General features: G+C 43.5%; 1 protein-coding gene across 1 annotated transcript in view; it reads right to left on the bottom strand.

Moving 5' to 3' along the window:
* Positions 1 to 17,744, bottom strand: part of cfdp1 (craniofacial development protein 1) — a 34,821-nt gene that overhangs the window by 12,951 nt on the left and 4,126 nt on the right. Inside the window, exon 5 of the mRNA XM_080437698.1 lies at positions 14,834 to 14,965. Coding sequence (XP_080293824.1) covers positions 14,834 to 14,965 — 132 coding nt within the window. The remainder of the gene's footprint in view (positions 1 to 14,833; positions 14,966 to 17,744) is intronic.

The following is a 17,744-nucleotide window of genomic DNA, read 5'->3' as shown; positions in this document are numbered from 1 at the left end:
ATATTATAAAACTGGTCAGGCAGTAAACATCTTAGTCTAATTGTTGAGTCCATAGCACCCTTGAGGGTTGTACCTGGCATGAGGAGGACTCACCCGCATTCTCACTATGTCCATAATCACCGTAAATAACACCCTCTTAATCACAATTGTTCAGATTTGTATTCATTTAAATTTGACTCATGTTTCTCTTTCAGGCTTGTTACCGCCTTGGCCTGGCAGGAGTGCGATAAGCCAAATGCAATACTGGCTTTTTCTAACTCCATACCGCTTACAGTATTTAACCCATTCAATCCCGGAACGCATCCTGTCATTTTAGATTTGAGCTAATACCATTATTTTTGGCTTCTATGGCTATTCAAAAATAGCAGATCTACAAGCTCATAGCGCAGCACCCACACAACAATAGTTTTTCAGAATTAAGACATTTGTAAATAAATATATTCAAAGATTTGCAAAAATATATACAATTTTTCAAAAATAGCAGATCTACAAGCTCATAGCGCAGCACCCACACAACAATAGTTTTTCAGAATTAAGACATTTGTAAATAAATATATTCAAAGATTTGCAAAAATATATACAATTTTTCAAAAATAGCAGATCTACAAGCTCATAGCGCAGCACCCACACAACAATAGTTTTTCAGAATTAAGACATTTGTAAATAAATATATTCAAAGATTTGCAAAAATATATACAATTTTTCAAAAATAGCAGATCTACAAGCTCATAGCGCAGCACTCGGTGCCGAGCTATGAGCTTGTATATCTGCCATTTTTGAATAGCCAAATAAATCTAAAATGACAGATGCGTACCCGGAATGGGTTAACACCAAAGCTGAATGAAATCACACAAACCCCTCTATGCCAATTCACCCATCTTTTGTCCTCTCATCCTTCCTCACCTCCGTCCCCATCTCCCCTTCACACATTCAATTCCTCCATTCTGACTTATACTCGTATGCCAACTCTGATCCCACTTAACCCCTTTATCTACAAGCTTATGTGAACTCGTAGATCGATTTTCGGTATTCATGGCACTATGAAACATAGGGCTTGAAGAGCCATACTAGACTTTTTGACATGCAGTTCCTTTGTCAAACTTAATTTGATAAGATTTAATCTTTTTCCATTATTGAAATACATCAGCCTCTTCATGATTGTTATTCAAGACTGATGCCTCTCAAAACATACCCTCATTCTTCAACACCTCGAAATAACGCAAAATGTACCACATTCCACCAAAAATGCTGCTCTGATGTTGGTGTTCTCACTTATGTTTTGTAATTTAGTTCCATTGTGCCATAAGCAAAGCATACGTCCCCTCCCAGTCCCATGCATATTAATATACTGTCCACGCATATGGGACTTACTTATGGCACAATCTATCTAAATGTCCTGTGTGTGTGTGTGTGTGTGTGTGTGTGTGTGTGTGTGTGTGTGTGTGTGTGTGTGTGTGTGTGTGTGTGTGTGTGTGTGTGTGCGTGCGTGCGTGCGTGACTGACTGACTTTAAGGGAGGAAATTCAGGAACAAACTCAGCAAAGTCTACAAAAGCAACAGCTGCTAGTTAGTTACAGTATAATATAAAAGAATAGAAATACACCCCGAGACATAAAACTGAATTCTTGAATGTTATTTATATTATGGTGTTGGTCCAATAAATCTTTGTGAACTTGAGCGACACCGTCCATAACTTACAACTACCAGACCCAGTGATGTCATCCACTGACAGGCTTTTCATTCACAGTTATTTATAGCCATGCATGTACTATTAAATCTATTTTTAGAACCACGTCAGGCAGTATCGGTTACAATGGTCTCACAGACTCACACACGCACACACACACATCTGGAAACTATCAAAGTGGAGTCAAGTGGACCCGGAAATATGCTGGTGGATGTGGACTACAAGTTCTCCAATTTTTCTCACGCCGTTCCAGACTATTTGCATGCACACAGTTTTCTAGGAGACAGATCGTATCCGAGTTAACCACATGAACCCTAGCGGCCCTGAGCCCTATTCCGGGGGCATGCATTTGGCGAAAATAGCAGATCTACACGCTATGTGTTGTGAGCTTGTAGATTGTAGATGGCTGGACTTGCATTTACAGCAATCAGAGTTTGACTATTCGACACTTCTATTCATTAAATAATGAATAATAGTAGCTGTCAGTAAATCTATGGCATTCAAATAACTGAACTTTAGATTGGCCAGGAGAACCTGATAAAAGGGTTGGGATCCTTTAGGATTTTAACGATTCCAGTTCCTTGACGATTCCCTTTTAACAGTCCGATTCCTTAACGTTTCCCTATAATGATTCCTATACATATTCCTATATATATATATATATATATATATATACAGTATATACCTAACTGGTTCTCAAAGTGAGGTACAAGGACACCCTGGGTTACTTGGGGGGGTTCCAAATGGACCCTTACAGGTCTGTAACTTTCAGAGTTATGTTGGTCCTTGAAATTAAAAGGTTTGAGAACCACTGGTATCTGCATCCACATGGTAAGTATTCTTAGAGAGAGTGAATGAGCTAGTAGAGCTAGTAGAGCGTCAACAAAAGAACATCTCTGTATTCAGTTTTATACTCTCCTTTTGTTCTAGTCGGCACACAATCATTGCGTACCAAATGCAGTGTGCTGTATCGTTTAATCTATCAGGCCAAAGCGTATTAATTACATTTGTTTATTCCCCAATTATAGCTAGCCAGATAAATATCCAAGAAGCTTAAGATTCATTTTCAGGTCCATTACTCACCAAATGCTAAGAGTTAGAGTTATGTGAGCATGTTCCTCCTCCTGGTTTTCTTTCCCATTTTGTTTTTCAGCACAGATTATAATTTTCTCCCTCTCTCTTTATCTCTTGACATTTTAGCAACCACATAGACACGCACCATGAAACACACCATGCACAAGAAACACTGGTAATGTACAATTTAAATTGCTGAATGTTGCAGACTGTATGCACTCTGGAGTATGTCTGGAGCCAGCACATCTGCTGTGTATTCCTAAATGTCACGTACAGTATAGGGAAAAAAGTACTATTTCAGCTTATGTTATCTTATATTCGATGCAGTATTTCTAGGCCTATATAATTGACCATGAATTTGGTTTTATATGTGAACATTTCACAGATGCAATATCAGGTCATTTATTGATACAAATAAAATGTTAGTTTCACCCTGCTCCAACACTCCAATTAAGTCTAAGTCTTTTGGGGCAGCCATAGCTGGGTGGGTAGAGACTAGGTCATCTGGTAATCAGGTCACCGGTTCGCCTCCCGGCACGCCCATGTCTACCTACCAAAGTGTTCCTGAGCAAGACACTTAACTCCTAGCAAGTTGTAACTACCCCCCCCGGCCCCTGGGTGAAGCTGAATCTGAATTTCCCCTGCAGGATTAACAAAAGGTCTCCTCCCTTGTCAGTCTTCACACTATGTGCAGGCGCATGCTGGCCAACTGCATAAATAAAACTCCCAACTTCTCAAATACTGCGTGGTGTAAATAAAAATGTAAACCATAAAGCCGTCACATTCTTAATTAAGGATTTGTTTCCCAATCCAATGAATGAAGCTTTGAATCATTCAGCTCAGCCCTAGATGCAATACATCACGTACTGCATCTAGGGCATCCTCTTCCTTGAGTCAGAGTTAAGCCTGAGAGAATACCAATTTATATTGTATAAATTGAGCTTTAGCCTCCTGTCTTGCCTTTGTCAGTCTTCTTTATCTTGCAAGCAATTTTAACATACAAACAGTTATATAAAGAGGGAAGGAACAAATGCCTCCATGCTCCATAGTGTAGTGCGTGCATGCGCGCATGCATGCGTGTGTGTGAGTGACTAACTGACTGAGTCACCTGAGTGAGTGATCAGGCTCAATGTCATGCTAGTAACCAGGAAGGTGTATGTATAATCAATTACCCATCAAGCAATCAGACCTCTGATCAATAACAGTTGAGTGCTCACAAAATCGGCCAAATTGCAGTGTGCTGCAGACCAAAACGAGAGTTATGCATATAACTAAGGTTCTACGAATTCCGGATGACCGCCAGAGGCAGTGTTTTCAACACCTGGATATCCATCACGCGCTCGCGTATGGGTCGAATATTAATACCAACAAAGTCACTCGTGACCTGTGTGCACGCACGCCACCTATATAGGGGCGGGGCACACAGCGTTCATCCTCATGAAATCTTTTCGTCAAGAACGAGATTTCGAGTGACAGTCAACTCTGGCGGTCATCCGGAATTCGTAGAACCTTAGTTATATGCATAACTCTCGTTCTACTTCATTCCTACTGACCGCCAGAGGCAGTGTTTTCAACACCTGGATGACTAATACCAACATAGTCACGAGGAATCTGCGCTTACCGAAGTCGGTTTGCAGATAGAATAAACAGACAACACCACAGCCGTCGCCACAGGATGCGAGACGGCCAGGTTGACTATATATAGGAGCGGGCAAAAGCCCATGAAAGATGAAGCTCATTCGGCTGCATCTCCTGGCCTGCTCCAAGCCTGTATCACTGAGGGAGAGGCTCTGGCAACCCCCGCGGTCAAGAAAGGCCTTGGGGGAACCTAGAGGCCCCCTGAAGACGTACATTTGCCTGAACGCAGCAATGAAAGTCTCCATTAAGCCAAGGCACAGCTGTGCCCTTCCTCCCAGACAAATACAACCAAACTCCAGCCATCACGGCTATGTCCTGCCACAGAGCCCGGACGGGACACAATAGGCAGGTACTAGAATGCAGTTGCTCCACCTCTGGTTGAGGAGCAAACTAACAAATCAACAGGCTAGCTGACGTGAAATGCAGAAAGCCTCTGAGGACGTAAGGAGGGGTCGGCCATATGGTAACCCAGACCCATCGGAATCCCACTTTAACAGTCTCTGGCAATGGCCAGGGCATGAAGCCCATCTACTCACTTTTGCAGATGGAGCAGTGAGGACAAAGAGTACTAGCAGATAGTCATCTGAGAGCAGCCCGATGTACCGGCTGGGGACAAAGCTTCCAATACCACAGGCAAGCATCATGAAGGCACCCATGCAACCTGTGGGGGCCACACGCGGAGAGCATCTCAATGGTAGAGAGGCTGAACCCTCCATCTAACATCATCCGCAGATATCTAGGGCAGCATAAGCACAGAGCAACGCTCTAACCTATGCAGTGGCCCTTGTCCCGACTAGAGCACAGTCTACACTCGCTGGCGTGCAACGCCCTGGTGTACGATGCCCAAAAATCCAGTAATTTTCGGACAATAGTTTTGAATTTCAGTGGCCAATGACGCAGCCGAAGGTTAGGAGTGAGGATGCCACATGCACCTCCCCCCCTAACTGTGACAGGAGATCTTGTCTCTGTGGAGAGGCCAAGGCACTTCATTGAGAAGCTGCAGTAGGCCAGAGCATCTTGCCCTAACGGACTGGTCTGTCCCGTAAAGGGAGACCTACAGTCAACAACGCATTATGCCCTCAAGGCTAACGGTACTACCGCTCTGCCATAGCTATTCCCGTGATCCGAACTGCTATCGGATCCAAGAGGCTTCCAGTGGGAAACATGTCCGCAGCCTGGACTGTACACCCAACAAGCGCATTGCTATGAAATTTGCAAGATGAGGCAAGGTCCACGAAAGGAGCTTCCAAGCCTCCTGCAGAGACTGACTGGGTCAAGCGCCCCAGAAGGCAGACTGTTGACAAATTGTGTTATTGAACACGGCATAAACATCCTGAGGGCCAGGTGCACTGCACGCAGGTCCGGTGCATTAGCGACACTGGCTGGAGACCCTCACCATTCTGTTGCAGTCTTGGGGTTCGAAGCCCAAGCCACAAAATATATATGCACATTTGTACATGCGTGAAATTTGTCCGCTGTATTTATTTACCCATCCTAGAACTACTAGGAGCAGTGAGCAGCCATTCTCCGGCGCTCATGGGGCAATTAGGGGCTCAGACAGGGACACACATTGACCCACTTCTGGCCTGGCGTCGAACCCGGGACACCCAGAGGCTCTGGCTCATTACCAAAGTAGACTGTGCCAATTCTCTAATCATGCAAGCAACCGCCTAGAGTGATAGGCGCTGTATAGGCGCTGGATAGGCGCTGGATAGGCGCTGGATAGGCGCTGGATAGGCGCTGTGTCTGCGCATCAACACTCGCATGCCGGAGGGCCAGGGCGAGGTAGTCAAGGGAATGTCCAATACGTCACATTCCAGCCGCTGTGGCATGGCTCTAGTTAGCAGATCAGAGACTAACACTGTGGCCATGAGCAACGGTCATCCAGCTCAACAGCTTCATCTAGTGACACCACCAGAGAAGCAATGTTCACAGTTTAGGCGTTTAGCAGGCGCTCTTAATCCGGATCGACTTACAGTAAGGTAATGTAAGTAAGTAAGCAATGTTGGCATCAACCAGTGGCCTTGGGTCTAGGCCATATTGGGCTGTACTCCCCATGGCTGACAAGCCCTTGGTAAGAGGTTCTGGAACTGGCCCACATGCCAAATCTCATGATGTACGGCACCGAGGGTGTACGACAACGATAGTTGTTGGACGCATCCATCTAGGCCAAGCCGTTATGGCCAGCTGGGCTATGTACTCTCAACGCTTTTGTCCAGCGACAAGCAGTAGCGGAGTGGAACACATTTACTATGCTGAAGCTATGTTGCGGTGGTCCGCACATGGTTCCTCAAAGCGGCAGAATGGGATACATTCTCAACGCTGACCCCTTTTTTTCCTTTCGTCCAGCGACAAGCAACAGCGGAGTGGGACACACTTACTATGCTGAAGCTACGTTACGGTGGGCCGCACGTGGTTCCTCTCCTTTTTCTTTCCTCTGGCCAGCGACCAGCAGCAGCGGAGCGAGACACACTCCCAATGCCAGCGGTATATTCCAGTGGGCGCACGCCGCAGTGCAAAAGCGGCACACTCTCAACGCTAATACTTTCCACTCCTTTCGTCCAGCGACAAGCAGTAGCGGAGCGAGACACACTCCTAATGCTTACGCTATATGGCGGTGGGCCGCCCGCCATGGTTTCTCAAAGCGGCAGAGCGAGATGCACTCTCAACGCTAATCCTTTTCCCTTCTTTCGTCCAGTGACAAGCAGTAGTGGAGCGACCAGCAGCAGCGGAGCGAGACACACTCCCAATGCTAGGGGTATATTCCATTGGGGGGGCACGCCGCAGTGGCACTCACCATAGTCAGGACATGACCGGCACAAGTAATGGACCTTCCCTTCTGGGACCAGCAATTGTTGCAATAATCCATGGGCAACAGCAACAGAGTGAGACACTCAATACTACTGATGACGTAGCCGTAGCAAAAGCGAGAATCATTCAGGCTACAGTGTCAAGGACACAGTATGATAGTCAAGAAGTGGCAAAGCAAAACACACTTCAATCGTCATATAGAGTTATTTAAGAATATTTCACTACCAAGCACATAGTATTATCTGGATAGCAGCAGAGCGACATATCCTCAAGCTATGCCATCAGTATTCACAGTATACTGCATATGTTGAATAGCAGGAGTGAGTACCAGGTACACACAGTATTAGTGGGTAACAGCAGCAGAGTGAGATACACTTGTGCTATTGGTAACGTAGCCATAGCAACAGAGCGAGAATCGTTCAAGCTACAGCGTCAAGTACATATGTACTTGTTAATGTATTGTGTCTTGGACACAATTAACACAATTAACATTAATGTTAATTAATGTTGTCTTGGACCCCAGGGAGAATAGCTGCTGGTTTCCCTTTTGCCGCAGCTAATGGGGATCCATTGCCAATAAACAAAGCTTATTGATTATCAGTACCCAGAGTACAATGTTACTAATATGTAACTTCGTCGTAGCAAGGAGCGACAACCACTCAAGCCACAGTGTCAAGTCATGTGTCAAGTACCCACAGTATGATAGCCAAGTGATGGCAAGGCAAGACACACTTGAACCATACCAGTATTATAATTCCATTTTACTACCAAGCACAAAGCAGTATAACCTGAATAGCAGCAGCGAGTCACACTCAAGCTATGATACACACTCAAACTGTGAGGTTAAGCACACACAGTGGCAGTATTGGCATATATGCTGCTTAAGTCAGCTGTCATTGATCAGCGAGACCTCTTTTATCCCATTAAGACCTGGAACTGTGTCATTTTTAGATTTGAGCTAAAAAGCATTATTTTACACTTTGGCTATTCAAAAATAGCAGATCTACAAGCTCATAGCGCGGCACCAAGTACCTGTAGTAATAGGTACACAGTATATCGTCCAATAACGACAGAGTGCAGCACACTATGGATGTCCTTTATTAGCTGCAGCTAAATTATATTTGGACTGGTTAAATTGGGGTTTGAACCAGGGACCTACAGACTTGCAGGTAGACAGTGTACTGACTGAGCCGGATAGCAAACAAGCTAACAAGCGCCATATGTCTGGTAGATAGAATGTCTGCGTCAAAGTGAGAACCACTTTCAGCAAAAACAGTCACAGAAGAGCTCTCATACAGTGGTGTAAAGTAACTAAGTACATGTACTCAGTACTGTACTTAAGTACAATTTCGCTTGGGTATTTGTACTTTAATGGAGCCCAGTTACCTGCCACTGCGCTCATTAACGCTTTGGTCGTCTCCTCGAGGCGAAAGAACACCTTCTATGAGACACATTAACCAGTCAATCTGGCTCCACCGCCGTCGTCTCATCGAGGCGAGAGACGGTCTTCTCAAAGCGGCAGAATGGGATACATCCTCAACGCTGAATACTTTCCCCTCTTTTACTTTATTTGTCTGTAAACAGCACAATACATGCACTCACCGTCGCCAATGCACAGCTATGGCTCCATAGTTATCCGTGCCAGGTTCAACAACAACGGTGGAGCGGGGAAAGTTAACGGTGTTATTGTCGTTAGCTCCAATGCTACAAGCAGCCGCTAACTCCATTCACCGTCGCCTTTTCTTCATGCTTTTTTTTTTTTTTTTTTCTCTCCTTCCTTGTTCCTTTCCGACAGCCCCTATAAACGGGGTAACGTAATTCCATGGTAGCAGGCTACGCAGTCTCTGGAGGACGGACCGTAGTCCGTAGCCCCAACCGTGTTGGTTACGAAACTTCACGCGCAGCTGCAAGTATCGACCTACGCTTTGGAGGCGAAAAGATGAAAGAGGATGAACGCTGTGTGCCCCGCCCCTATATAGGTGGCGTGCGTGCACACAGGTCACGAGTGACTTTGTTGGTATTAATATTCGACCCATACGCGAGCGCGTGATGGATATCCAGGTGTTGAAAACACTGCCTCTGGCGGTCAGTAGGAATGAAGTAGAACTGCATTGAATTGCATGCAAATTCCTGTGCCTCATTCATTTAATCATGGCAACGTCCCTTCAACTCGATTAATCAGACGGTTTGGCCTTGGTTGGCCAAGACTGTTAGCTTAATTAGTCATTTTATTCTTAACATTTGAATCTCCTGTATGATCATGATCATACAACTGAAAAGACTGGTCTGTAGTAGGTAAATAATTATAATTCATACACTATGTGTAGATTTGTATTTGTAACTCAGAGACTTCACTGTGATTTTACTGTGTACACACATACAGTACATTCATTCTCCTTTAAGAGGTGTGTGACGTCATTATTGTGACATTTGTATAATCTCTGAGTTATATTAACATTGAGGATTTTACTGTGAACACATTCACATTCTCCACATGAACCCTAGCGTCCCTATCAGGCGCCAAGCATCCGGTTCTGGATTTGAAGCTAATAAGGAAGTCGTGAAAACGCTGCAGTTCTCATTAATGGCATAGAGGGTGTCGTGATTTCCAGTGTCTTATTTTCCTGCTAGTTGCAGAAAGAATTTCAAGCCATTAAACTCAATGGGTATTTTGTTTCCTTCCCTATTCTGGGGAAACATTCCACAAAGATTGGGGCAAAGATATTTAGAGTAGAGGGAAAAGGGTAGGGTGCCTAGTATAGACCCCTGGGGGATTCCAGTCAACGAAGTATGTACTGTACAGTAGGATTTAAGGGGTTAAGAGGTAAGTGATGTTCGTTCTTTAGATGATATGTCTTGGGAGAGCCAAAAGGTTATTGTTGTTCTTGCTGTCACAAGTAAAGCAGCTGTTGCTTTTCCAGTGAAAATATTACAATGTTCCCAAAACACTACAGGTCTCTGCATGAATGTTATGCAGGAAAACCTAACCGAGGTTGTTGCGTCACACGTGCACGGGGGTATGTTGTCAAGTTTACTGTGTTGGTCTCTGTCTGTGTGCTGTGCACACATGCGTGCAAGTCATACGTGTCGTGTGCTGTGCTGTGTATGAGAGACAGAGACGTAGCGATGTTTATGAACTTGACCAATGAGAGTAACGCTACCTCACCACAGCAAAGTTGGTGTAACTAAGAGATTTGCTGGAATTTCAAATGTATTTTTTGCATGCACCGATTATCAACTACCAGGCTTCAGTTGAAGGGAGAAGCAAAGTGGCATATTGTAGTTCTCATACGGCGGACGGACAGCTTGTGCCCGATTGGCAAGTCCCACTCCATACCATCACAAACGCATATCCCATAGCCTGGAGGGACAGTGGGTCTGAAGTTAAACATTCACCGAAATAACATAGTTGCCGTTGATAGATTTGAAAAGTATTCTGAAAGTGAGTTCCTTGGCCTACTGACAGAGTGCACACGAATGTTGACGCTGATCAGTGTAGTAGTTTGCATGATTAGCCAAGGATAGAACACATACAGAAAAAACAAACAAACAAACACACAGGGGCGAAAATATTATCTCTGTCCCTACATTTGGCCTTACGGAGATAACAAAGATATGTAGACTATGAAAAATGGCTTGTGTGAATACGTCAACAGAACAGAATTGTCTGCATTCAGCACACGCAGCCGTGTGTGTGTGTGTGTGTGTGTGTTAGGGGTGAGCAAACTGAAAGGGACAGAAAGAGAGAGAAGCAAGAAACTGCCCTACTCCTAAACTGTGAGGGAAGTTGAAATGAGGAGAGAGAAGCACAGAGAGTCGGAGGGAGGGAGAGCAAAAGCAGACAGGAAAATGAGGACAAGAGAGGTGGACTGGGGATAAGAGAGAGAGAGAGAGAGGGAGAGAGAGAAGACGGCAAACACAGAGGTTAAAAAACTGGAGAGTTTGAAGGAATAGAAATGAGAGAGGCCGCGACATCTAATATCGAGACAGAAAGGAGAGAGGCAGTGAGACAGAGAGAAAGAGCAGAAATGAGGCCAGAGAGCGGACAGGTCTAGGAAGCCCCGATGATGGATAAGGAGGAAAATGAACGAGGGAGGAAAAGATGGGAGCGGCTGCCCTGCAAATGTGCCTACTAAGCATTCTGGTACAGACCTACTGTATATGGAGCACAGCAGGTCTGATCACCGGCTCTGCACCAGCTTGCCATGTTCTTTCTACACACACACACACATACACTATACACACACTCTGGGGAGGACAAACTAATAGAAAGGCGGCCAGCGGCCAACTGGGTTACAGAGCAGCTGGACATCATCATGTTATTCTATGTTCACCTCATTTCTTATTCTTTTCAGGACAGAGTATCGCCTACAGCCTGCTGCAGCATCACTCATCTCGATTCAATTGGGACTTCTTCCCCATTGGAGTTTTCTGTATTTCAATATAAGATGTTTCAGACTGGGTGAAAGTTCAGGACGCCGGAGACAAATATGCTTAAAGCACAATGGTAGTGGTTCGGGTTTTGTAGTTACCTTGCCATGATGTAACTCCTAATATTGGTGCAATATGTTTAATAGTTCTGTAGTCTCACAAAGTCACTATTCTAACACATAAGTAAGTAAGCAGAGGCTTATTGTCGGTATCAGCCAGAGCGCGGGGGTCTATCCCTGTTTCACAATGCGCAAGACCCTTGGGAGATGGAGCGCTGAGGTGGAGCGCAATACCTACCATCAGCTCCCAGTACTTACCGCACCCAAGCCGTGCCCGGGATTGAACCTGCGAACTTGAGGTCTACCGACTGAGCTACCCGGACACATAGCACATAAACGAATGCAAATAAAGCAGATGTAGATGCCAATGTATAACAAAACCTCCCAAATTGAAAAATGGTAAAAGGAAGGCAGTTTTAATTTTACAAAAATGCAGTGTCAGGATTTGTAATGTAAATTTGTTCACCTTTGTTCACCCATGTGTAATTAAAGTCACCGGTTCACCCTCCGGTCACGGTCTATTTGTCAAAGTGTCCCTGAGCAAGACGCATAACCCCTATAACTGCTCCCCGGGCACTGTATTAATGGCACCCACTGCTCCTAATAGTTAGGATGGGTAAATGCAGAGGACAAATTTCACGTCAAATACAGAGTAGGAAAAACAACGTATCACAAACTAAAAAAAAAAGAAAAAACGTTTTTGTTTTTCTTTATATCGATATTTTTCGGCAGTATATCGATTAGTTATCGCGGGAGAAAGTATCGCGATATATCGTGATATCGATATATCGTCCCACCCCTAGTATGTACCCCATGTCTATGCATCCCACTTTTGCTCAACCAATGATCCACGAGACTACTAGTGCTGGTGGTCCATGGCATAATTAGAACTGCAGGTGGTCCATGGGGAATTTGTTTTTAAAGGTAAATACATAAATAGAATACCTTTGTTAAATGTATTAAGATATGTTTAAATAATATTTCATAAGTCCATCAAATGTAAGAAAATATTTGATTCATAGGCGTGGTGGAGGAGAAAAGGCTTGAAATTAAAAACGTGCAACAAATTATATCATGCCCAGGCATTAATTAACTGAAATATGCAAGTGGTCCAGAGCAACAACAAAAAAGATTCACTGATCTATTGCTATGGTTGGTTAGCCTTATTCCATTCTCTTAATTTATCCAACCTTCCATTAAACTCATGTTAACTGATGCACTGATTTGTATGTGAGTGAGCAGACACATGCGATTATATGGGCACATTTCCTAATAATGATGACTCAACCAGACAATACGGTACACTTCCCCTTCTGTGGAATTTCTAGACAGACCCCGACTTCCCTGTAACTGACAACATTGAAGGGTCATCATAGGTCACCAGGTCATTTAGTGCACTGTTCCGTGGAAGAACATAAAAAATTGATAAAGAATCTTCACTTTCTTACATACATACTAAATGCATGGTCAGGGACTACATGCAATACCAAATTCATGGACCACCAGTGGTCCAGGGACCACCTGTTTAAAACCCCTGCCCTAAAAGAGTGGGGACCATTACCTCATCCTCTCTCTCATTTTAAGCGGGAAACTGTAGTAAACACGCCAATAGAGATAATCATTGGAGATTGTAAACCATTACCTTACATAACCACAACAACGCTATCTTGGCCTTCAACACAAACCATTAACAAACCTCTGAAGCTGAGTGTTAAGTGTGTGTATGTGAGGGAGCAGCGCTGATGGTCCTTTTCCTGTTGTGCAGTTTGGGCGCCCCTCAAACATCAAAACACACGCACTCATTCTCTCTCTCTCTCTCACACACACACACACACACACACACACACACACACACACACAGCTAATGTATGATGCTCCTCCTACACATGCATCAGGGAATAAAATAAACAGGAAATGCCTTATGTGTGGAGGACACACTGCACTTCCTTTCTGTTGGGAGATGATTTCCTGTTTCCTGTCTGGGGCTTCAGGGGAAAGACGTGCTCATCCCCAAACCATTAATCGCCATAGCAACGACAAGATTTAACGAGGGGGTGGGAAAGGAAAGCATTTGGAGTTTTGGACTGATGTGCACCCTCTCTCTCTCACACACACACACACACTCACAAATAATATTCATAGGTTTGCACTGAAACACACAGCGCAACTCTACAGCGGTGGAAATTCCATTATACTGATATTAATGTCACAACACAGTTCATTCTGAATGGAAGCTGAAGCGGAAAATTAATTTCCCTGTACACCAAAATGTATTTATATGCCGCCCCTCCCCTCCCCAAAATACACACACTATAGAATAGTGATAATCTCATTACCAGGTTATGTATGTGAGGGAGTGTGTGCTCCTACGAGCCCATTTTTCTATTTGTGTGTTTGTTCGTATGACACCCTTAAGTCCCCTGGCTACAGGGCTTAAAGAGAATCCATGAATCCTGCAGGATTACTGCCATGTCATAGACACATTTACACACACACCCATACTGATTAAGGCTGTAGCCGAAACGCCTGTCACCTTTCCTGAGGCATTTAGAAATAAAACTAAGAAATTGACTTCTATTTCTGAGTACGAACCTCCTAGTTTTTGATTTATTGAACAGTTTATTTGGACAACACACCAGAGTGGTCAGAGCGTGGTGGTATAGAGAAAAGTTCAAACACAAGACTACTCTGCTGTGTGCCTTGTCAACTGTAAGCTTCTTTTTTTTACCAGGTTGCAAAACCTGGTCTACATCTACACTCGCTAGTCCTGACTTTTGCGTCACTTTTTCCTCATTGGCTGGTCCTTTAGCCAATGAGGGCTCAATGTCCTCTCAGAATAAAGGATCTAAAGACGACCCGCAATACTGTATTCGGCCACAGTATGTATCTCTATGAACTGTGTCACTGTTCCTCATTTGGGCTTTCAACGTTGCCATGTTTAGTGAGAGAAATAAGCAACCAGGTCTAGGAAAACAAGCCCAAAAGAAGCAACTATAGGCCACATGAGCACTTTCAACCGCCACAACCTGGTATAATATGACTGTGTCATATCTTGTTAGTTCTCATCTTGCAACTTTAAAAAAAAACTTTGTGTTACTTGGTGTGCGCGCGTGTGTGTGTGTGTGTGTGTGTACCTGGGACCTGGTAGAAGCAGTTTGTTGGATGCTGGTCTGTCCTGTTCCTCTCCCGTGTCCTCTGCTGCTGTATTCTGGGTCTTCAGATAACACTTAGCTTCTTTGGAGTCTGCCGATACCTCTTTAGTAACCCTGACACAGAGGAAGAATGAAAAGGATGATGTTGAGAATACATCATACATACTACTGTATATACTCATAATGCATCAAGCTTGACCACAGTGATGAGAAAATGTGCCCCCCCCCCCCCCCACCCCCCACACCGAGTTTGTTGTGCCTCTATAGAAGGACTATATGGGTCAAATCAGTTATTCAACATTTGGCGATTAGTAAATTGAGTTGTGCAGGTGATTTTGAAGTGAGAGTTTGGTGCAGTAAACAGTTACCATACTGTATATTTGCAGTGATATATATATCAAGTTCTCAAATGGTTTGAAAAGACAAGAGGAATTTGTTTAGTGAAAGGTCAAAGTTCAGGGAAATGTACATGTATAGTAATTACATGTACATGTGTATTTTGAATTTAAGAATGTGAAGATATATAAGGCCTATGAAGCCATTACTTGCTCTTTGCTAAATTATTAGTCACACATTTCTTTTTTTTTTTCTTTTTATCTTGCAGCCCACAAAACAATGTTACATCTTAGCTTCTGGCCCTCCTTGTCAAAAATGTTTGAGCACTTTCAGTTTCCCTCACTGCTGTATCAGATAAGATTTATAGCCTTGTTTTCCCCCCCCTTAGCAAAGTAATAACAGGGAAATGTGGCTCAATGAGAGCCTCCTTGGACTCTGCCCACATAGACATTAAGCTTGTTGTGATGTAGATACAGATCAACGGCTGTCTTCTTCTCATGGTGCAGTGAGATGAGCAGGGAAATTCATGTCCAAGCTATCTTGCTCATAACACTACAAGCCTATCTACAAGCACGATCTACAAGCTCAATCCAAAAGCAGCACAATCTACAAACACATAACACGACGCGTTATGTTTCATTTTTTTGGGGTGAACTACTCCTTTAAAGTGATGTAATAAGAAAACTTGAATCTAAATGTTATCAGAGACTATTCTGTTGTTTCCATTTTGTGTGCATAGCGCACTCATCCCCTTCCACCACACACACACACACACACACACACACACACTTTGGGGTGCATATCATCTACACACAGTATATATGCCTGCATTTGGGCTAGGCGTCTCTCCCACGAGACAGCCGAGCTATATCAGGATCAACCACTGCATCCTCTGGGAACGTCCACATTACCCATCACACATTAAGACTCCACAACCACTGGCATCCATCAGAGCCATAGTGGAGGGTTGCCAATGTGATATATGCTAATCATATGCTGCCAGAATAATACAGAACAAGACAGCTCCATACATAATGATAATGACTCGGAACAGTTGGTGGAGAGACTGTCGTGAGCGTGACTATAGAGAAGTGCTTCTCAAAGTGGGGTCCGGGGACCCCCAGGGGTCTTTGGGGGGGTTCCAAGGGGGTCCCCAGCTAAATTAGTTAATGCAGCCTCAAAATCAGTTTAACCCGTTGAGCCACGTATACATTGGCAATTTGAATACAGCCGATCTACAAGCTCACAACTGCAACGCGTAGTTAGTGAGCTTATAGATCTATTTTTTTGTGGAAGATTTTTTTTTTCTTAACAAAACTAATCTTGTATGGGGGAACCTGGCACAAAAATATTTTCAGATGGGGGTCTGCAGCCAAATATATATCACTTTTGGGTCCTCCTTGACATTGACTTGAAAAGAGAGAGAGTTTGGCCTGTGCCTTAATCTACAATGGTAACCAATGTACAGGTCCACAGAAGATGAATCACCAAAAGATGGCAAATGTCATGACAGTGAGTTACAATAATCCTGGATGAGCTTCTAGGCATCAGCGTCCGTTTCCTAGTTTAATTAATTACTAGCATTATGTAAAGCTCCCTTGGACCTAAATATTCAGTCCAACATTGTACTCCGAGTCCACAAATCACTCGGGTTGATACTGTACGTTTCCACTAGGCTACATACTATGCTCAGAACGAACCATTATTTTCATAATTGTATAATCCGTCGATTTCTTTACAGATTTATTAGTCTACGATTATATTTAGACCATACAATGGCAGTAAAATAAGGAAATAAAATACAAAATGGCAAATGTTCATCACAGGTTATCCAAGTGTAAACAGACATTTTGAAATTGCCTTCATCCTTCAGTCACAAAATAACATTTTTGGGCGAAGATAGCACATTAGATATTAAGTTTAAATTGCTAAAATGTAATTAAATACAGTCTAATCTAATCATATTTCATGACAGGACCACACAGGACAAACAAATGAATGCGAAATGAATATGAATAGTCATAAGAATGTATCCTGGAGAAAATTCCAGTACAGAGCCGATAGAAATGCCATAACGTAAAAGCTCTACTTGAATGTAAACATATGGGTGTGACACCACAGATTACACCGTACAACAAGCATCCATCATGGCTGTGGTGATGAGGTTTTCCTGTGATATATGTTAATCATATGCTGTGATAATTACACTGAATTTCAATAGGAAATGATGGTCGACAGCCTGTTTGCCTGAACACCGAGAATGGGCTAAACGAGAGATGAGCTCATTTGGAAGATGTTAATCATGCGTTGCGATAATTGCCAGCGGTTTCTGTCATAGAGCTAAAGCTGTAGTGCTGTCCCATATCCCATGATATGGCATATCATGTTCATTTTCATTTAAAATATCTTTCCTGATTAGAACCTACATAGCATATTTATTTTGCTTCATCTTGGAGCATTCGCCACAATAAAACCCATAGCAAAAAATAATCATGAATACCATTTTGGTTCCTGGTGCTGGTGAATCTCATTTCAATCCTATTTTCTACCCTGAACT

The sequence above is a fragment of the Gymnoscopelus braueri genome (genome assembly GCF_963280865.1).
Source record: "Gymnoscopelus braueri genome assembly, chromosome: 9".
NCBI lineage: Eukaryota > Metazoa > Chordata > Actinopteri > Myctophiformes > Myctophidae > Gymnoscopelus > Gymnoscopelus braueri.
Note: the sequence above shows the minus strand (reverse complement) of the source record. Positions and strands in the feature narration are given on the sequence as shown.